This window comes from Cinclus cinclus, chromosome 18 (genome assembly GCF_963662255.1).
Source record: "Cinclus cinclus chromosome 18, bCinCin1.1, whole genome shotgun sequence".
Classification (NCBI taxonomy): domain Eukaryota; kingdom Metazoa; phylum Chordata; class Aves; order Passeriformes; family Cinclidae; genus Cinclus; species Cinclus cinclus.
The window spans coordinates 3,522,665-3,538,672 of NC_085063.1; the positions used below are offsets into that span (position 1 = coordinate 3,522,665).

The following is a 16,008-nucleotide window of genomic DNA, read 5'->3' on the forward strand; positions in this document are numbered from 1 at the left end:
GTGCCCAGAGCAGCTGTGGCTGCCCCTGGATCCCTGGAAGTGTCCCAGCCCAGGTTGGACCCTTGCAATCTTCCTGCAGGAGAACCTCACTCCTGGTGAGCACCAAGCTTGTCCTTGGAGCCCTGCAGCATCCCAGGCATGCACATCCCAGCTCTAGGAAAGGGCTGCTTTTCCATTTCTCACATGGGACACAGCAGCTGAGTTGCTGCTGCTGTGTTTTACTGCTCTTCTCTCTGTTCCACACCAAAGCCCTGTTGTGCTGGGAAGCAGCTATTCAAAGTCAGCTGCAAACTTCTGGAATTTCACAGTGGCATTCACCTTTCTTCTACAATTCACCCCCATTTACCATTTTACTCTCTCACCTCGACCTAAGCAGGTTCCTCAGCTCACTCGAAACGTGACATTTTACACCACGCATGTTCTTTTTGCCTCGGAGGCTTTTAAATATTTTTCAAATAATTCCGTTCCACTCAACAAACTGAAACGAAACCTTTCAGGATGTGGCTGAAGCCTTGCACCTCGCACCAGCTTGCTGTGAGCATAAAAAAGTCACCCCAGTGGGCTGAAGGAAATGTTAGTGCCTTTAGACGAGTAATAAAGATCTCTCATCATGAGAAGCAACGGGAAGATGCAGACACAGGGAGAGGTGTCAGTCTCCCCAGCAGCTCCATACACCTACAAAGCTCATGCTGGCTCACAACAGGAGCCACAGACTCTGAAAGATGAGATGCTTCCCACACGCAGAAATGCATGGCTGTGCCCACACTGCCCCAGGCCACGGCAGAGCAGGAGGAAGCAGTGGGGCAGGGTGGCTGCTTTTTCGGAGTGTGTAGATGCATCCTGTGGCCAGGCTCGTGGGAGCACAGTTTTGGGGTCCTGGAGCAGGGCTGGAGGGCTCTGGGCAGTGCTGTCCCCCCAGTCAGGGGCTCCTGGTTCCCCCCACCCCAGCTGTCCCACCTGCTAAGCAGAGGCACCCCCAGCCCTCCTGGCTGCTCTCCAATATTTATGGAAATAAGTTTGTGCTGCGTTGGAGATTCCTGGGCTCTGACCTTGATCGCCCTTTGTTTCTGTCAAAAATGTTCTGCCAAATCCACTCTGAAATCTCATTTATTCCCAGCAGCTCCTTAAGGCAGCGGGCACCCTCCTCCCCACTGATCCACAGAACATCTCTTCCCCCTCCCCTGCTTTCCCCACACCCCCAGTCCCAGCCCCAGCGTGATCCCAGCCCAGCAGGACTCCCTGTGGATCCCTGGAAGGCTAAGTTGCTGCTGGGATGTTCACAGTGAGCAAAATTATTCTCTTCCAAAGGAAAACATGTTTTTTTCCTCTTTGATTACTTTTGCCTAATTACTCCCATTTCTCAGTGACAGTCACATCTCCCCTGTTTTCTTTCCCTCCTGCCATTCCTCCTCTTTCCCTTCTCTTCCCTTCCTTTTTTCCCATAGGAAAAGAGAGATCACTAGAAAAGAAAAATCCACTGCAGTAAGAATTTTCTTGTTTGTTTCTTGTCATCAGCACAAAAAATAACAAAGATTCCCCAAACGGGCCAGCTCTGCCTCCTCCCCAGCCCTCCCACACCCCCTCCAGCAGTTCACACATCACATCCTGTGCCACCTCTTTGCAGGCTCTTGTCCATCCATCTCTGCAGCTCCCTGCACCCCATTCAGGGATTGAAAACTCCCTTAACTTCTAAAGAATCATGGGGGGGGGGGGGGGGGTGGGGAAGGGGAAATGAAGTGACAGAAACATCAGTAAAGAGCCATGACATGGAAATGTGGAGCTGGTCCATGGGCAGATCCATGTGTGAGAGTGGTGGTGTGGAGGGTGCTCTGGGGAGTGCTGCTGAAGGGAGGAGGAAACAGAAGTGATGCTGGATTTGGCATTTCCCCATCAGGGCACAGCTGCTTTGCTCAAATAAGGGTCTCCATCTGACAGCTCATGGGTGAGCTGGAGCGAGGAGCAGGGGCTGGCACACAGCAAATCTACCTTCACTCCCCAGCTCCGCCCTGCCATGGGAATTTCTGTGCTGATTAAAATGCCTCCGAGTTGATCACCTGCACAATGGGAACAGTAGGATATCCCTTGAGAGGCACTGGGAGGTTTAATGCAATCTGAGGGTAATGTCAGGACATCCCAGTATAAGAGACACACATGGGACAGTAATTTGCAGCTGGATTTTCCTTATTCACTTCTGAGTTCTCAGGAAAAAATACCAATCCTATGGCTCTCAGTAAGTCCTGGCTCATGTCTATCATTAGTTAGAGATTTGCTCATTTTCTCTTTTTAGTTTTTGACTTTAAAAATCCTAAGGCTTAAGTTACATTTTTAGAGCAAAAGTCTGACCAGTGTCTAAACATTTTACCATGTGCTGCCTGTTGTTTGCCATTGTATTCAGACACACAGACATGGCAACCAAGGCAGGATGTAGCTGTGTATGCAAAAAACCTGTGTGAGCTACAGCAAAGAGCAGCAGGGAGGAGAGAGGCTCCAGCTCCAGCGTTTGCATTTGCATGAGCAACGCTGGTCCTGGAATAAACCCAAAACCTCTGCATGCTGAGCCAGCTCCTCCGAGCTCTGTGCAGGCAAGGCTCACTCCTAGACTGGTCTCTACCTGGCTGAAATAATCCCTCTTTTTCTGGAAGTACTGGCAAACGAGCCCCAGAATGGTTTGGGTTGGAAGGGACCTTAAAATCATCTTGTTGCAATCTCCCTGCCATGGCAGGGACACCTTCCACTGTCCCAGGCTGCTCCAGCCCCAGTGTCCAACCTGGCCTTGGACACTGCCAGGGATCCAGGGACAGCCACAGCTGCTCTGGGCACCCTGTGCCAGGGCCTGCCCACCCTCACAGGGAACAATTCCTTCCCAATATCCCATCCATCCTTACCCTCTGGCAGTGGAAGCCATTCCCTGTGTCCTGTCCCTCCATCCCTTGTCCCCAGTCCCTGTCCAGCTCTCCTGGAGCCCCTGTAGGCACTGGAAGGGGCTATTAGTTATTAACCAGATGAGTTTAAAATGTGCTTGCTCTCCAGGGCTCTTCTGTGCCCTCATGTGCATGTGCTTCTCCCCTGAGCACTCACAGGAGCTGTAGGTGTGCTCTGGGACCAGCACTGCCATCGTGGGCTGGTGCTGCAGCAAAGGGAGACCTGATTCCCCACCAAAGGGACAGAAGGTGTAACCCTTCAGTGGAGAAAGGGCTGTGGTGGGAGGGTAAGGCAGGATTTAACACAGCAACACAGCTCCCTCCCTTGATCCCTTTGCTGCTGGGACTTCTGAAGATGTATCACAGCTCCAAGGGTTTCCAAAACTGAACAGTTTCAGTTCACTCTCAGCTAGGAAATTCAGGGTTCACTGGACTTTTTTTATTTTCATGGTAAGGGGCAAACAAATCTTAATCTCTCTATTCTACATTTACAGCCCACTAAGTCCCCTTCTTATGTTCTCTGGATTGGCCCTGATTTATCATCACCACGCTGCATTTGTAAAACAGTACCATAAAGTAAGAAAGAGAACATTTCCCAAGGACTACTCCAAAATAAATTATTTCTGGCACAGAGAAGCTGCTTAATAAATCCCCCTCTTTTTTTTTTTCTTTAGGTATTTTAGAAAGTGATTTATAAGTGCAATATCACCTCTCAAAAAGGAGACAATCAACACGGGATAAAATTATCGTGTTATGAAAATAGGGGTCAGGCAAAGGGCCTGTGCTTTAAATTAAACCAGGGAAAAATATTTCATCAGAAATTGACTCTTTTTGTGTCAGAAATGAATGTTTTAATCACCTAAGAACCTAAAAAGTAACACAGAGCCCTAAGTAATATTTAATTCCATAGAAATATGCCTCTGTTCAATATTGATGGGCAGAACATGATATTTCTCTTAAACACACTAACAATGAAACTCAGATACTCATCAGCACTTCAGAAAGCCTTGGGATTTTCCTAGACTAAGAGATAATATCCCATTTAAATATTTAAATATCGCTACATTTCAGACCCTTATCTATTGAAGCAATCAACACCAAGCATTCCCCAGCTAGGCAGGACCAGGCTCCCAGCCATGTTCTTTAAGTAAAATTAACTCTGTTTGATATCAATGTCATTCAAAATCAATGATCTTAGAGAGAAACAATGTTGAAACCCAACCGCGGGGCTAAAGCTGCTAAAGAGGAAAATGGTGTTAAACAGCAGCAGTATTAATTCAATATCACTGTCAAAATCAAGTCACAACCTTTCCTCGGTGCTGCTGATGCAGAAGCATCATAAGCTCTAATTAGCCCTGGAGTTTCTTCCCAGAGCTTCACTTTACTTCATTATCCCTGCCTTGTTTATCCCTGCACGAGTCATTTGAAACTTTGCAAGGTATCCCCTTCCCACGGAGTGAGCGGGGAGGCAACTGGAGTTTGTGAGTGCATAGAGGGATCCTGTTCCCCCTGAAATCCATAGGAGAGCTCTCCCTTCAGGGAACATCCCTGCTCCTCCTGCTGGTGCCACTGGGGCCACCCTGGCAGTGGGACAGGGAGGAAGAGAAAGGACACAGGGATGGGGCTTTGCTGGTCACCTTGCCATGGGATGGGGCACATGCACTTTGCTTGCTTCAGGGAGTGATGCTGTTTGGGTTTTGTCTTTTGTTCTAATGCCTTGGGTTTTAGCTTTTATATTTTTCAGGTTCTCTGCTGCTTAGTGAGTAACTCTGAAACTTCATGTTAGGTGTTAGTAAGGTCTCCTCACAGGGGAGTTGGACAAAACAATTCCTTTCCAGCTGGAGAATCAAGGACAACTGGTACCCAAAAAGCAGAAGCAATGGCTAAGGGAAAGGGGCAAGCCAGGGCCTGAGAGTTCATAACCTGGGGCTGTGGTTGGATAATTAACCCCAATATGTAGATGAACCAAAACTTATAAAAGTGTAAAACTCGTGACCAGGATCCATCTTGGACTTGATTTGGGTGTACTGCAGCTGGGGTCCTGCACTGCCCAAGGTGAATCCTTTCAATAAATTCCTATTTTATTCCTTTTCCTCTGTCTAGTCTCTGTTCCAAGTCAGCCTTTCCAGGCAACAGTTCTCTAATATGTTGTATTCTTCACATATATATTTGTAACTCTGTCACCTATTGTATTACTGACTAATGTTCCCAGTACTTTTTCATGGCCTTTCTCTAAACAGAAAGACAAAACAAATTCCAGAGCTCCAAGCCCAGGGAGGTACAAGACCCCTGTGCTACCTTGGTTCTTCCTGGGCACCAAGGCTGAGAACAACTCTTGGAGATGCTTTTCATGGACAAAGTACAACCAGAGCTGAAGGGGCTTGACTGGGGGGGGGAAGAATTGCATTGCCACTTGTCCTCCTAATTGGTGCTCTTCATTAATTATTCATTAATGTTAATTTCCTAAAACCTATAAAAATATACTCACCCCTGGGGGTGTGGGATTTTGTGGATATCTTTCCATAACTTCCTCTAGAGGCCTTCAAATAAAGATCCCTCTCATATTACTTTCTTACTAAAATGATCTTGAGCTTCATTTCCAGGTAGGGAAAAAGGCAACAGGAGGATGTTCCATAGAGGGGGGGAAAGCCCTTTGCCCTGATCCTGAGTGGTAAATGAAGCTCAGGAGGACACCAAACAAAGCATGAAACTGCTGCCATGAGCACGGTGACTGCACTCTCTGCCAACACACCCCAGCAAAGAGTCGGGACGAGCACACCTCATCCCAACCCTCACAGCAAACAGCTCATCACCAACACCCTCCTCTGCTCTGCTACTCCTCACTGGAAACACAGAGTGCTTTGGATGACAGGGAGAGAGAGGGGAAAGGCACTGACCGTGGGGAGCTGGCTGGAGAGGAGGTGTCCATCCTGACTCAACATGTTGGAGACCATGATGGCTGGCAGGTCCATGTTCTGGTAGGGATAGGCTGGGATCAGGCTGTTCGGAGGGAGGCTGTGGCACAGAGAGTGGTATCCAGCTTCGTGGTCCACCAAGTGCAGGAGGGACGGGTCGGGGAGGTTGGGAGGTGTTATGGGAGGGATCTCGTAGTCCTCGTTGTTCTCATTCTGACTGCTGTACGTCTGAAACACGGAAGAGACAGGTGGCAACGTGTCACTGCCCTGCTGCTTCAGCAAAGAAAAAGGATTATTTCTCTAAGAAATACAGATTCCAGTGGAAATGGGTTTGTTGTAATAAAGAAGGCACCTCCAGTCCTGCACACCAGGTTGGAATGAGCCAGGGTGGGAGCGCGGCAGCCCTTCACCATCCATCAGGAACACACCATGGAGCCACCTGAGGCATCGCCTTGCTCCCCTCTCCCTCACATCCTGCCCATCTTTGAGTCCCCAAAACCTCAGCAGAAACTTCCACACCTGGACCACAGCCATGGAAGGGCACGGCTGCTTCCTGACCAGCTGCTGCCTTCCAAGGTCAAAGTCTCTGGGCACCCATCTCAGCTCTCAACCTACAGCTGGGATTTTTAAGAGCTTCTGTGAGAATTATAGCTGCAGAAATAACAATCAGTTGGGATCAAAATTCACAGAATTATGGAACAGTTTGGATTACAAGGGAGCTTAAAGCCCATCCAGCCCATGGGTAGGGACACGTTCCACTGTCCCAGGGTGCTCCAAGCCCTGTCCAACCTTGGGCACTTCCAGGGATCCAGGGGCAGCCACAGCTTTTCTGAGTACCCTGTGCCAGGGCCCTCCCACCATCACGGTAAAGCATTTTCCCCTAATATTTAATCTAACCCTACCCTCTGTCAGGTTAAAGCCATTCTTTCTCATCCTAACTCCCTCAGAATCCTCAAAAACTCCAGCACAGAAGCTACAACCATGGAGGGGCTTTGGAAACACAGCCATCACTTTTTAAAAGCCCTTTGAAGAAAGCCTGTGTGACTTCACCACACATGGAGATTTGTCCTTCCTTACATTCCCTCCCAAATTCCATCTGGAAAAGCATTCCCTCATCTCCCTACTAACACTCCCTCGGGGTGACACGAACATGCAGAGATGTTGGAACTCTGTGTGCTCCCCATGCTTTCTCATGGCTTGTTTACTTCTAAGCATTCCCATTTATATAAAAATACATTATTGCACCTGTGCAATCATTTTCACTTCAGACAACACCATTTTTTCTTCGTAACATGTGAATCTATCCAAAATTATTAATCACCAAAGCAGAATATAATGAGTCTCTGGCAGAGGAGGCTTATTCTAAACATTTACTGTTTCACATATTATTATAGCACATGAAATTCTGATTAGCTATAGTATCACACACATGCTAAAGCTAAATTTCCCAGATCACCTAGTTTCATGGTTGGATTTAGACTTAATACTTGATTTAAGAGCAAAACCCAGATGTTAAAAAACCAGTTGAGCACTGTAGGCTTTAATAATTCATTGTCCCAGAGCTCACCCCCGGATTCGTGTTCTTCATCACCGCAGACTGTGGGGAGAAAGTCCTTAATAAAATAAAATAAAGCCTGTGTTTAACCGGAGTGCAGAAGTCAGTGGGAGAGGCAGCAGGGAGCAAGGAGGAATCTGTGGATTGGTGAAAAGGCAGTGCCAGGGAGAACCATGGCTCTGTGGGGTGTCAGAGCAGGAGGTCACTCCTGCCTCACCCCACAACTGGGGCTGGACCAGGCTCATCCTCTGCTAAGCTGAACCCTCCTGCCTTCCCTCCCACCACTGCAGAAAGGAGCAAGAGGAGCAGCTGACGCAGCAGAAGGACAGGATGTCATCCAGGGGGACCTGAACAAGCTGGACAAGTGTGGCCCCAGGAACTTAATGAGGTTCAACAAGTTCAAGCTCAAGGAGCTGCTCTGTGCCAGGGCAATCCAAGCAGGAGTACAGACTAGGAGAGCTAAATGTTAAGAACTACCCTGTGAGAGAAGAACTCGGGGATTCTGGTGAAGGAAAGGCTGGACAGGAGCCAGCCCGGTGCCCTGGCAGCCCAGAACCCCCTGTGTGCCAGGCTGACCCCTCAGCGTGGGCAGCAGGGCAGCGAGGGGACCCTGCCTGTCTGAGTCCCCTTTCAGCACACCCCACCTGTGGGGCTGCTGCAGCTCTGGGGGCCCCAAAGGAGAAGGACGTGGAACTGCTGGAGCTCCAGAGGAGCTATGGAGATGCTCCAGGGGCTGGAGCCAGGCTGGGAGAGCTGGGGTTTTTCAGCCTGGAGAAGGCTCCAGGGAAAGCTTAGAGCCCCTTCCAGTGCCTAAAGGGGCTCCAAGAGCTGGAAACAGGAAGAGGGGCAATGGCTTCACACTGAAAGAGGTTAGATGGAATATTGGAAATACATCCTGCGCTGTGAGGGTGGGCAGGCCCTGGCACAGGGTGCCCAGAGCAGCTGTGGCTGCCCCTGGATCCCTGGGAATGTCCAAGGCCAGGCTGGATGGGGCTTGGAGCAATCTGGGATAGAGCCCATGGCAGGGAATTGGAATGAGATGAGCCTTAATGTCCCTTCCAACCTAACCCATTTGATGATTTTATGATTCAAGAGCAGGTTCTGCATTTCTGACCCAAACCTTTATGTTTGCCTGAGATTCCCACTGGCTGTAGGGAAACAGGAGCACGCCAGAGACACAAGAGAGAGCTGGGCCAGGCCAGCTCTGTCCCCGTTACTGCTCAGGGGGAACTCAAGCCCAGCTCTTTTTCCAGTTAGCTTCTGTCTATCACTGTTATGACATGGGGAAGGCAGCGGGCTGAGGGATATACTCAAGGCAGACAGAGAGATCCCATTTAATATGTCTCGTAGCTAGGTTTCCATTTGGGCTATGCTCCTCAAGGTACACTGATTCTTTCCCAGTTATTTAAGCGGATTTCTCTCCATGCTTTACAGAAAGGGATTTAAATAAATCATCGCACAGCAAACTTGTTCCTCCAGCTGGTTTATGTTGGTATCAGGTACATAAGCAAGTGGCTTTGCTGTACTTAACTAAATTATGTAAAACCCACTCAAAGTTTCCTAAAGCTCTCTTCAAAACTACGAGTCCCCTGTGTTGCTGCAGAGCAGTTCACCCAAGGGCTCTGAGGTGGTTTTGTACAGAGTGCCAAAGCCCCAGCGCCCTGCTCACCCCCAGGCACGTTTCTGCCTCTGTTCTATTCAACTCGGGGAGGGGAAGAGAAAAGAAAAAAAAAAAAAAAAAAGACCTGTTTAAATCACAAAGCTTTCCGAATAGCTACAGCATTTTGCAGACGTATCAAAATTACAATCAAAGCTGTACACAATCAAAATCAGATTAGACAATATCCAATCAACATAATCAGAGCCGGCGCCTGCCAGCTTTCACACCCTGTCGCTACCGAGCTTCCCAAAGCAAGCTGCCCTCACTCTGTGTGTGCCTGAAATAGATGGTCAGGGAGGTAAGGAAGGGAGATGAGGCACACAGACACTAGAAGGCTGGGCAAAGGGGTGATTTGGTGATCTAGTGCCACACACAGTGCACGCTGGCGTGTCCACAGTGACAGCTCTGTCCCCACAAGGAGCGGTGTCACAGGGTGTGCACAGAGCTGTCCCCTCAACCCCTCTGCAGCAACACCCAACGCTCCTCTCCACCACCATGTGGGCTCTGTGGCAGATTATATTTCCTATGTTACCATTCTTATGTTAATTTGAATGAAATTAAACAGCCAATTATGCGTTTTAAGGATACATTACAAATTAGATTAGCGGGCTGCTCTGAAGCCATTCATCCCACCAGGACTCCGAGCGCAGAGCAGCTTGTGCTGCCCATTTACTGTGCACAAAAAAAGATCCAGGATTTTCCACTGTCAAACAGATGACAGTTGTTGTGATTGCGCATTATTCCTCTTCAAATTAAAACACCAAAATCAGCTGAAACAACAAGCTTCTTCTTGCAAACCCTCTGGTGGCTGGTGCTGCCGGGCAGATGCTGGGTGCTGCTTGGAGCAGGGAAGCCCTGCGGTGGGGTGGAGACACAGGATGGAGCCAGTCCCTGTCACAGAGGGGACAGTGCCCCTCCTCTGAGTGCCCCCCTTGCCCTCAGCCCCACAGGTGTCCCTGTGCACCACCTACAGGGGCTGTACAGGATCCAACTGCCCTGAGCACAGCCCCGGGGTTATCACAGAGTCATAAAACAGTCTGGGGAGAGACCTGAAGGATCATCTCATTCCAAACCTCCTGCTATAGGCAGGGACACCTTCCACTGTCCCAGGCTGCTCCAAGCCCCAATGTCCAACCTGACCTTGGACACTCCCAGGGATCCAGGGGCAGCCACAGCTGCTCTGGGCACCCTGTGCCAGGGACTCAGCACCTCATAAACCTGGTTCTGCCCCATGCTTGAAGAGGATGGCATCATGGCCGGCACAACCAACCTCCAACAGCAGAAAATTGTATTTGAAAACAATTTCTCCATCTTGAAATCTAAGTTTGAGCAGGGGTCCCTGTGCCATCTCCATCCAGCTGTAGATTCAGGGTCAGAAGACAGAGGACTGGAGGGGAGGTGATGTGGGAAGATTGTAATGGGGGGAAAGGCTCTGGTTCCTGTCAAGGTGACACCTGGGCCATGTCCAGGACCAGGAGGAGTCACAACAGGTAATTGGCTGGTCCCTCCCAGCAGGGACACTTTATACAGAATCATTTGAGAGGGAAGCCAGAATTCCTGGAGCCCATGCAAGAGCAGGGGCTGGCCTGCACAGCCAAGCCCTGCTGCTGAGCTGCCAAAAGCACCTGCAGGTCTTGGAGACACCCCAGTGTGTTCTCCTGCCAGTGCTGCTCCCCACCACAGGGACATGCCAAGATCTCCCAGACTTGCTGTATTCCCTGAGGCTTTTCAGGAGAGGGAGACAGAGATGGACAGGAGGCATCCCACATGCCCAGGACCTGCAGGAGAGGGCTCTCAGGTGGGAGGCAGCTTTGGGGATGTGCCAGTGGATGGCAGGTGGCTCCTCTGCTGCAAACACAGAGCACATCTGTGGGTTACGGCCTGATGGGCACAGTGATCCTCTGCCATGGACTCAAAATCACCCTTGGTGTTGCTGCTGCTTCACCTTTTGCTCCTGTGCTGCATCTCCTCCTGGACTGTAAATAAAGCCAAGACCTGGCAAGCTCCCACCAGCCATCCCATAACAGCACCTCCCTGAGCCTGGGGGAACATTCCCAGCACTGCAGCAAAGAGGAGGATGGGCCAAGGGACGTCCAGAGGTCTGAATGTCACACAGCTCTTAGGGACCAGCTGTGACTCAGCCAAAGCCATGGCCCAAGCCATGTTCCAAAAGACATTACAGATTCTCATGCAGGTGACTCAGCAGGGAGTGACAAGTGCTGAGCATGTCTATAAATGATTCCTTTAGCTTCCTCCTGCCTTTCCCCTCCTGGAAGGGGAGGACAGTGCTGTCCTCCTTTACAAAACACTCCACAGCCAGACAGCACCATCTCTGCCCTGCATGCTGGCATTAATCACAGAGGACATGGCTTGACCGAGGACCTGGGAAACCATTCTCCTCTTTGGCAGCGTGGCAAACGTCCAGTGACCCCAATTCTCCACTGAGTCATGTTTTGTGTGATTATTTGTGAGGCTCCAGGAGTTGCAGCCAAGCAGTGATTCAGAGAAATGTTCTTCACAGTGAGAAGGATAAAGATTTGCAGTATTATTGCAGGTAAATATTTGCCCTGTCAAAAAGCATTCAGCAGTAAATGTGAGCACGAGAGAGAACATTTGTTCTTGGGAAGGTACAAGGAAATAGGGAGGCTGCTGCAGTCTATCCAGGTGACACAAACCACCACGGACTCTGTGCCATCCTTCATCTAACTGGGTTTTTCCTGAAGCTAATGCAAAAGCTCAGTGACCCTCCAGACACTTCAGAGATGAGATGGGTCTAAAGAGACCCAAACCAGCCTGGCAAGTCTGCAAAGTGAGGAAAACATTGATATTTGTGAGGCTGAGAGGTGCTGCAGCTTGGGCACTTGACGTGCACAAGGAGGTTACGGGGTGCCCACACCATCCCACGAGCAGTGACGGCAATCCCCCCAACCCAGTCCCACAAGAACCCCAATCCCAGGGCTGAGGGCAGCAGCCCAGGGAGAGCACTCTCCCACCAGCACCACACAGGGAAGGAGCACACAAGCAGCCAGGTGGTTTTGGGGGTATCTCGATTTTTCCAAAGCTGGATGATGTGTCAGATGGAGTCAGGAGACACAGAAGCACACGGATGGATGTGCCATAAAGACACATTCCCTATTGCCTACACAATCTCAAAGATTTCCCACATGCCACTGGTCACAGCAACTGCAGGGAAAACCAGGGTGACAGAACACCTTCAGCCACAGTAAGAGTCCAAACATAAGGAAAAAGGTAAAATCGAAGTTTCCTGAAGACCAGCTACCCATATTTCCTCAGAGACCTTTGATCTCTTCTCCCACTATACCCATTACTCATACAGGCATGATCCTATTTGCAAGAAGGGGATTTTGATGTTTCTCCAGCACAGAAACCAGAGGAGTTTTCTGCTTGTCTCATGGCACTGAAGCCACAGGGACAGAAATGTCAGTGGAGGAGGCAGGAGAAAGTGGAGGTCACTTGGGACATTGCAAACTCCAGAGGAGTGCTCTGGGGCCAGCAAGGGAAATGGATGTGTGCTTGCCAGGGGGGCTGCCCCTTCCATCAGCCCTTCTCCAGGCAGGGGTGGCCCAGGGCTCCTGTTCACACCTGTGATTCCCAAAGCCCTGTGCCAAGGAGTGAAGCACTGCTGATTTTCTGCGTCAGCAGCTCTGGGTCTTAGGAATGGAAATTGATTTGCCTCATCCTCACATACAGAGATCGGTGTGAATACCAGGGTCAATGAATTATGTGGGGAGAGGTGGATAAATACTGGAAAGAAGTATTTATTAACAGTCAGTCACATACAATCTACAAATTGTCATTGAAGTGTTCCCAGCCCCTGCTACATTAATTTTCACATGCTCAGGTTTTTTACCAGGGGAATGCTGTTGAAAAGGGAAAAAATGAGTTATTCCATGAAAGAAATATGCCCTGGAAGTGTCTACACAATATTCATCAAGAGATTGGGGTCACAGTAGAGCAGCAGGAAACCTGTGGGAAAGTGGACTCTTCCTCCCCCTGTGTGTGCTCCTCTTCCATATCCAGAGTAGAGGGGCTTAATATCATAGAATTGCTGAATGGTTTGGGTTGGAAAGGACCTTAAAGATTTTTTCCAAACCCCCTGACACAGGCAAGGACACCTGCCACTAGCCCTGGTTGCTCCAAGCCCCATCCAACCTGGCCCTGGGCACTGCCAGGGATGCAGGGGCAGCCACAGCTGCTCTGGGCACCCTGTGCCAGGGCCTGCCCACCCTCACAGGGAGGAATTCCTTCTCAATATCCCATCCATCCCTGCCCTCTGGCAGTGGGAAGCCATTCCCTGTGTTCTGTCTCTCCATCCATTGTTCCCAGTCCCTTTCCAGCTCTCCTGGAGCTCCTGGAAGGGGCTCTGAGCTCTCCCTGGAGCCTTCTCTTCTGCAGGTGAGCACCCCCAGCTCTCCCAGCCTGTCCCTAGAGCAAAGGTTATTCTCTTCATAATCCCCAAACAAGTGCTGGGTGCCCCAAAGATCAAACCCACACATCCCCACTCCCTGTTTGTCCCCATTTCTCCCACTCTGTGGGCATTGCTCTGATGGAGACTCGCTACACTACAACTGCAGCACAAATCCATTCCCAGCCCAATCCCAGCTCTTCTGGATGGCTTCACCTTTGAATCAGTGGGATGTTTATACTTTTAAACTTTACATGAGTTCACCTTCTCCCATCTCCTGTAGATCCCATGAAGTCATGGAGCCACAGCTCTTCCCAAAGCCTGGATGGTTTCAACCATATCTGACAGCTCAGAAAGGTCTCTTTTCTACACATTTTACAAAAATGTGTGTTTCATAAAGCCTGTTGTCCACAGAGGGTCCTTAAACACCCTTGCTTGTCCTAATAACCTTGGATGTCCTTGGGAAGTTGCCACAGTGGCAGAGGGAAAGCTGTGATGTGGTGCTCAACAGGATGGGGCTGTGGAGGGAAAAATATCCACAGGGAAGAGAAAGTCTCAGTTCACACACACACACACACACACACACAATTGAGTTTTGCATCCAATTCTGCATTTTGGGAGGGTTATTTTACAAGCTACTAAGGCCAGAAACAACATTCTCAGGACCCTCTAGCCTCAACCTGTCTGTTGTGTGGGTGAGAAATGAAGAATAAGGTACCAATGATTTATAATTATCTGAAGGTTGGAAAATTCCTGAGATTCAGCCTGGCCATTCTGCTGCATCCCCTCCTATGGCTCCACAAGCTCACAGTCAGGTTTGATATTGTCCAAGCTGCTCTTGACCTGCATCACCACTTCAAAAAAAAAAAAAAAAAGCTAAAAATAATGGAGTTCTATGAACAATTTATAGCAAAAGAAATCAGCCTTACTGTAGGCTTTTAAAAAGGCTCCCAATTCATTTGCTTCCCCCCCTTTTTTTTTTTTTTTTTTAATCAGTATCTTATCCAGAACTGGAATCCTGTCAAGAATAGTGGATAGCAGAGAACTATAACTTCTTATTATGTGTGTAGTGATTTTATGAATTCAGTGGGGAATGAAATGCAATTTTGTCAGACTTGTCTGTGTTCATAATGACCAAGTCAAATTAATCATTGTGGATAATACTCCTGTGTCAGCCATTCAAGAGATTTTTTAATAGAATTTTTCTGATTCATGTCTTGCAGTACATCAGATCTGTAGTAATGCAGGCACTTCTAAAAATCAGTGCAATTATGGCTTCTTGTTGGCCTGTCATTTTCCTGGAATAAAAATGTCTCCACAGAAGCAATATACTGTACATAAACCAAAATGGAAAACAAAAATATATTTACAATTAGGCTTGATTTTTTCTAAAGATTTAATATCTTTTTGAGGCCATTATTTATAGGCAGTACATAAAGCTCCAGAGCACGACGTGAAGATGGATGGGTTTATCACAACACAGACCAATTCTATCCTGGTTGTCATTCCTCCTTTGATTGCCCTGTGAGTTAGTGGCTTTTGCAGGCATGGAAATGACTATCCCATAGAACAAACAGGGGATAGGTAATGGGTTTGCAGTCAAATTATTGTGTTTATTAAAAATGTATCCAGGAAAGCCCACTCAGATCCCAAAGGGCTCTTGTTCAGGAAAACCTCTGGTTCAAGCAAAGGTTACAGTTTCCATAGAGGCAGATATAGATGGAAGGGGCAGCAGTGCAGCAGGCAGGGGTGCAGCAAGGATTAGGAGGGCTGTGTTTATCCTCCTGAGGAAAGAGAGACAGACAGACCCCTAATTCCCCAGTGCCACAGACAAAAATGAGTTTTGGAAGTAGATACCCCCAGGAATAAAGAGGAAGAAAAATGGAATCAGACATCTCAGCCTTTCTTGCTTTCATGGCAAGGCAGCAGCTGCCTCGTAGGAGAGGGCAGGGCAGGACCCTGGCAGCAACCCCCATGTCCCAGAGGGAGCTCCAGGTGAGCCTGCTGGGACAGCTGTCCCTGCAGAGCCACCTTCCCATGCCACCAGCTGCCACCCCTGTACGGCAACTCCGTGTCCCTGCAGCAAAGACCTGCAACTCCCACACACGCAGAGCGCGGAATCACGCGATGGTTTGGGTTGGGAGGCACCTTAAAGCTCACCCATTCTACTCCCTGCCACAGGCAGGGACACCTCCCTCTGTCCCAGGGTGCTCCAAGCCCTCTCCAGATGGGATATTAAGGCTCAATTCCTGCTGACAGTGTTTTCAGAGGAATTCAATATTGGTTTGCACAAACATCAGCAATAACCAGGGCTCTGAAAACCCTTTGTACCTCCACATGCAGGGCTGGGGGCACGTTCCAGGTACAGCTGCTCCTGGATGACCCAGAGTAGCAGCTCACCTCACCTATTTCTTCCTTCCCTACCCACGCTGACGAGGGAACTGTTTCCTTCCACTGCGTGTTTTCGTGGCTGTTCTTCCTCAGTCTCTCAGAGAACACGTGGCAGTGCTCCAGGCAAAGCCAGGAGATGT

At 49.2% G+C, this 16,008-nt stretch overlaps 1 protein-coding gene across 1 annotated transcript in view; it reads right to left on the reverse strand.

Annotated features, from left to right (window-relative positions):
* TOX2 (TOX high mobility group box family member 2) overlaps nt 1–16,008 on the reverse strand; it is a 153,892-nt gene that overhangs the window by 56,520 nt on the left and 81,364 nt on the right. The window contains exon 3 of the mRNA XM_062505180.1: nt 5,819–6,064. Coding sequence (XP_062361164.1) covers nt 5,819–6,064 — 246 coding nt within the window. The remainder of the gene's footprint in view (nt 1–5,818; nt 6,065–16,008) is intronic.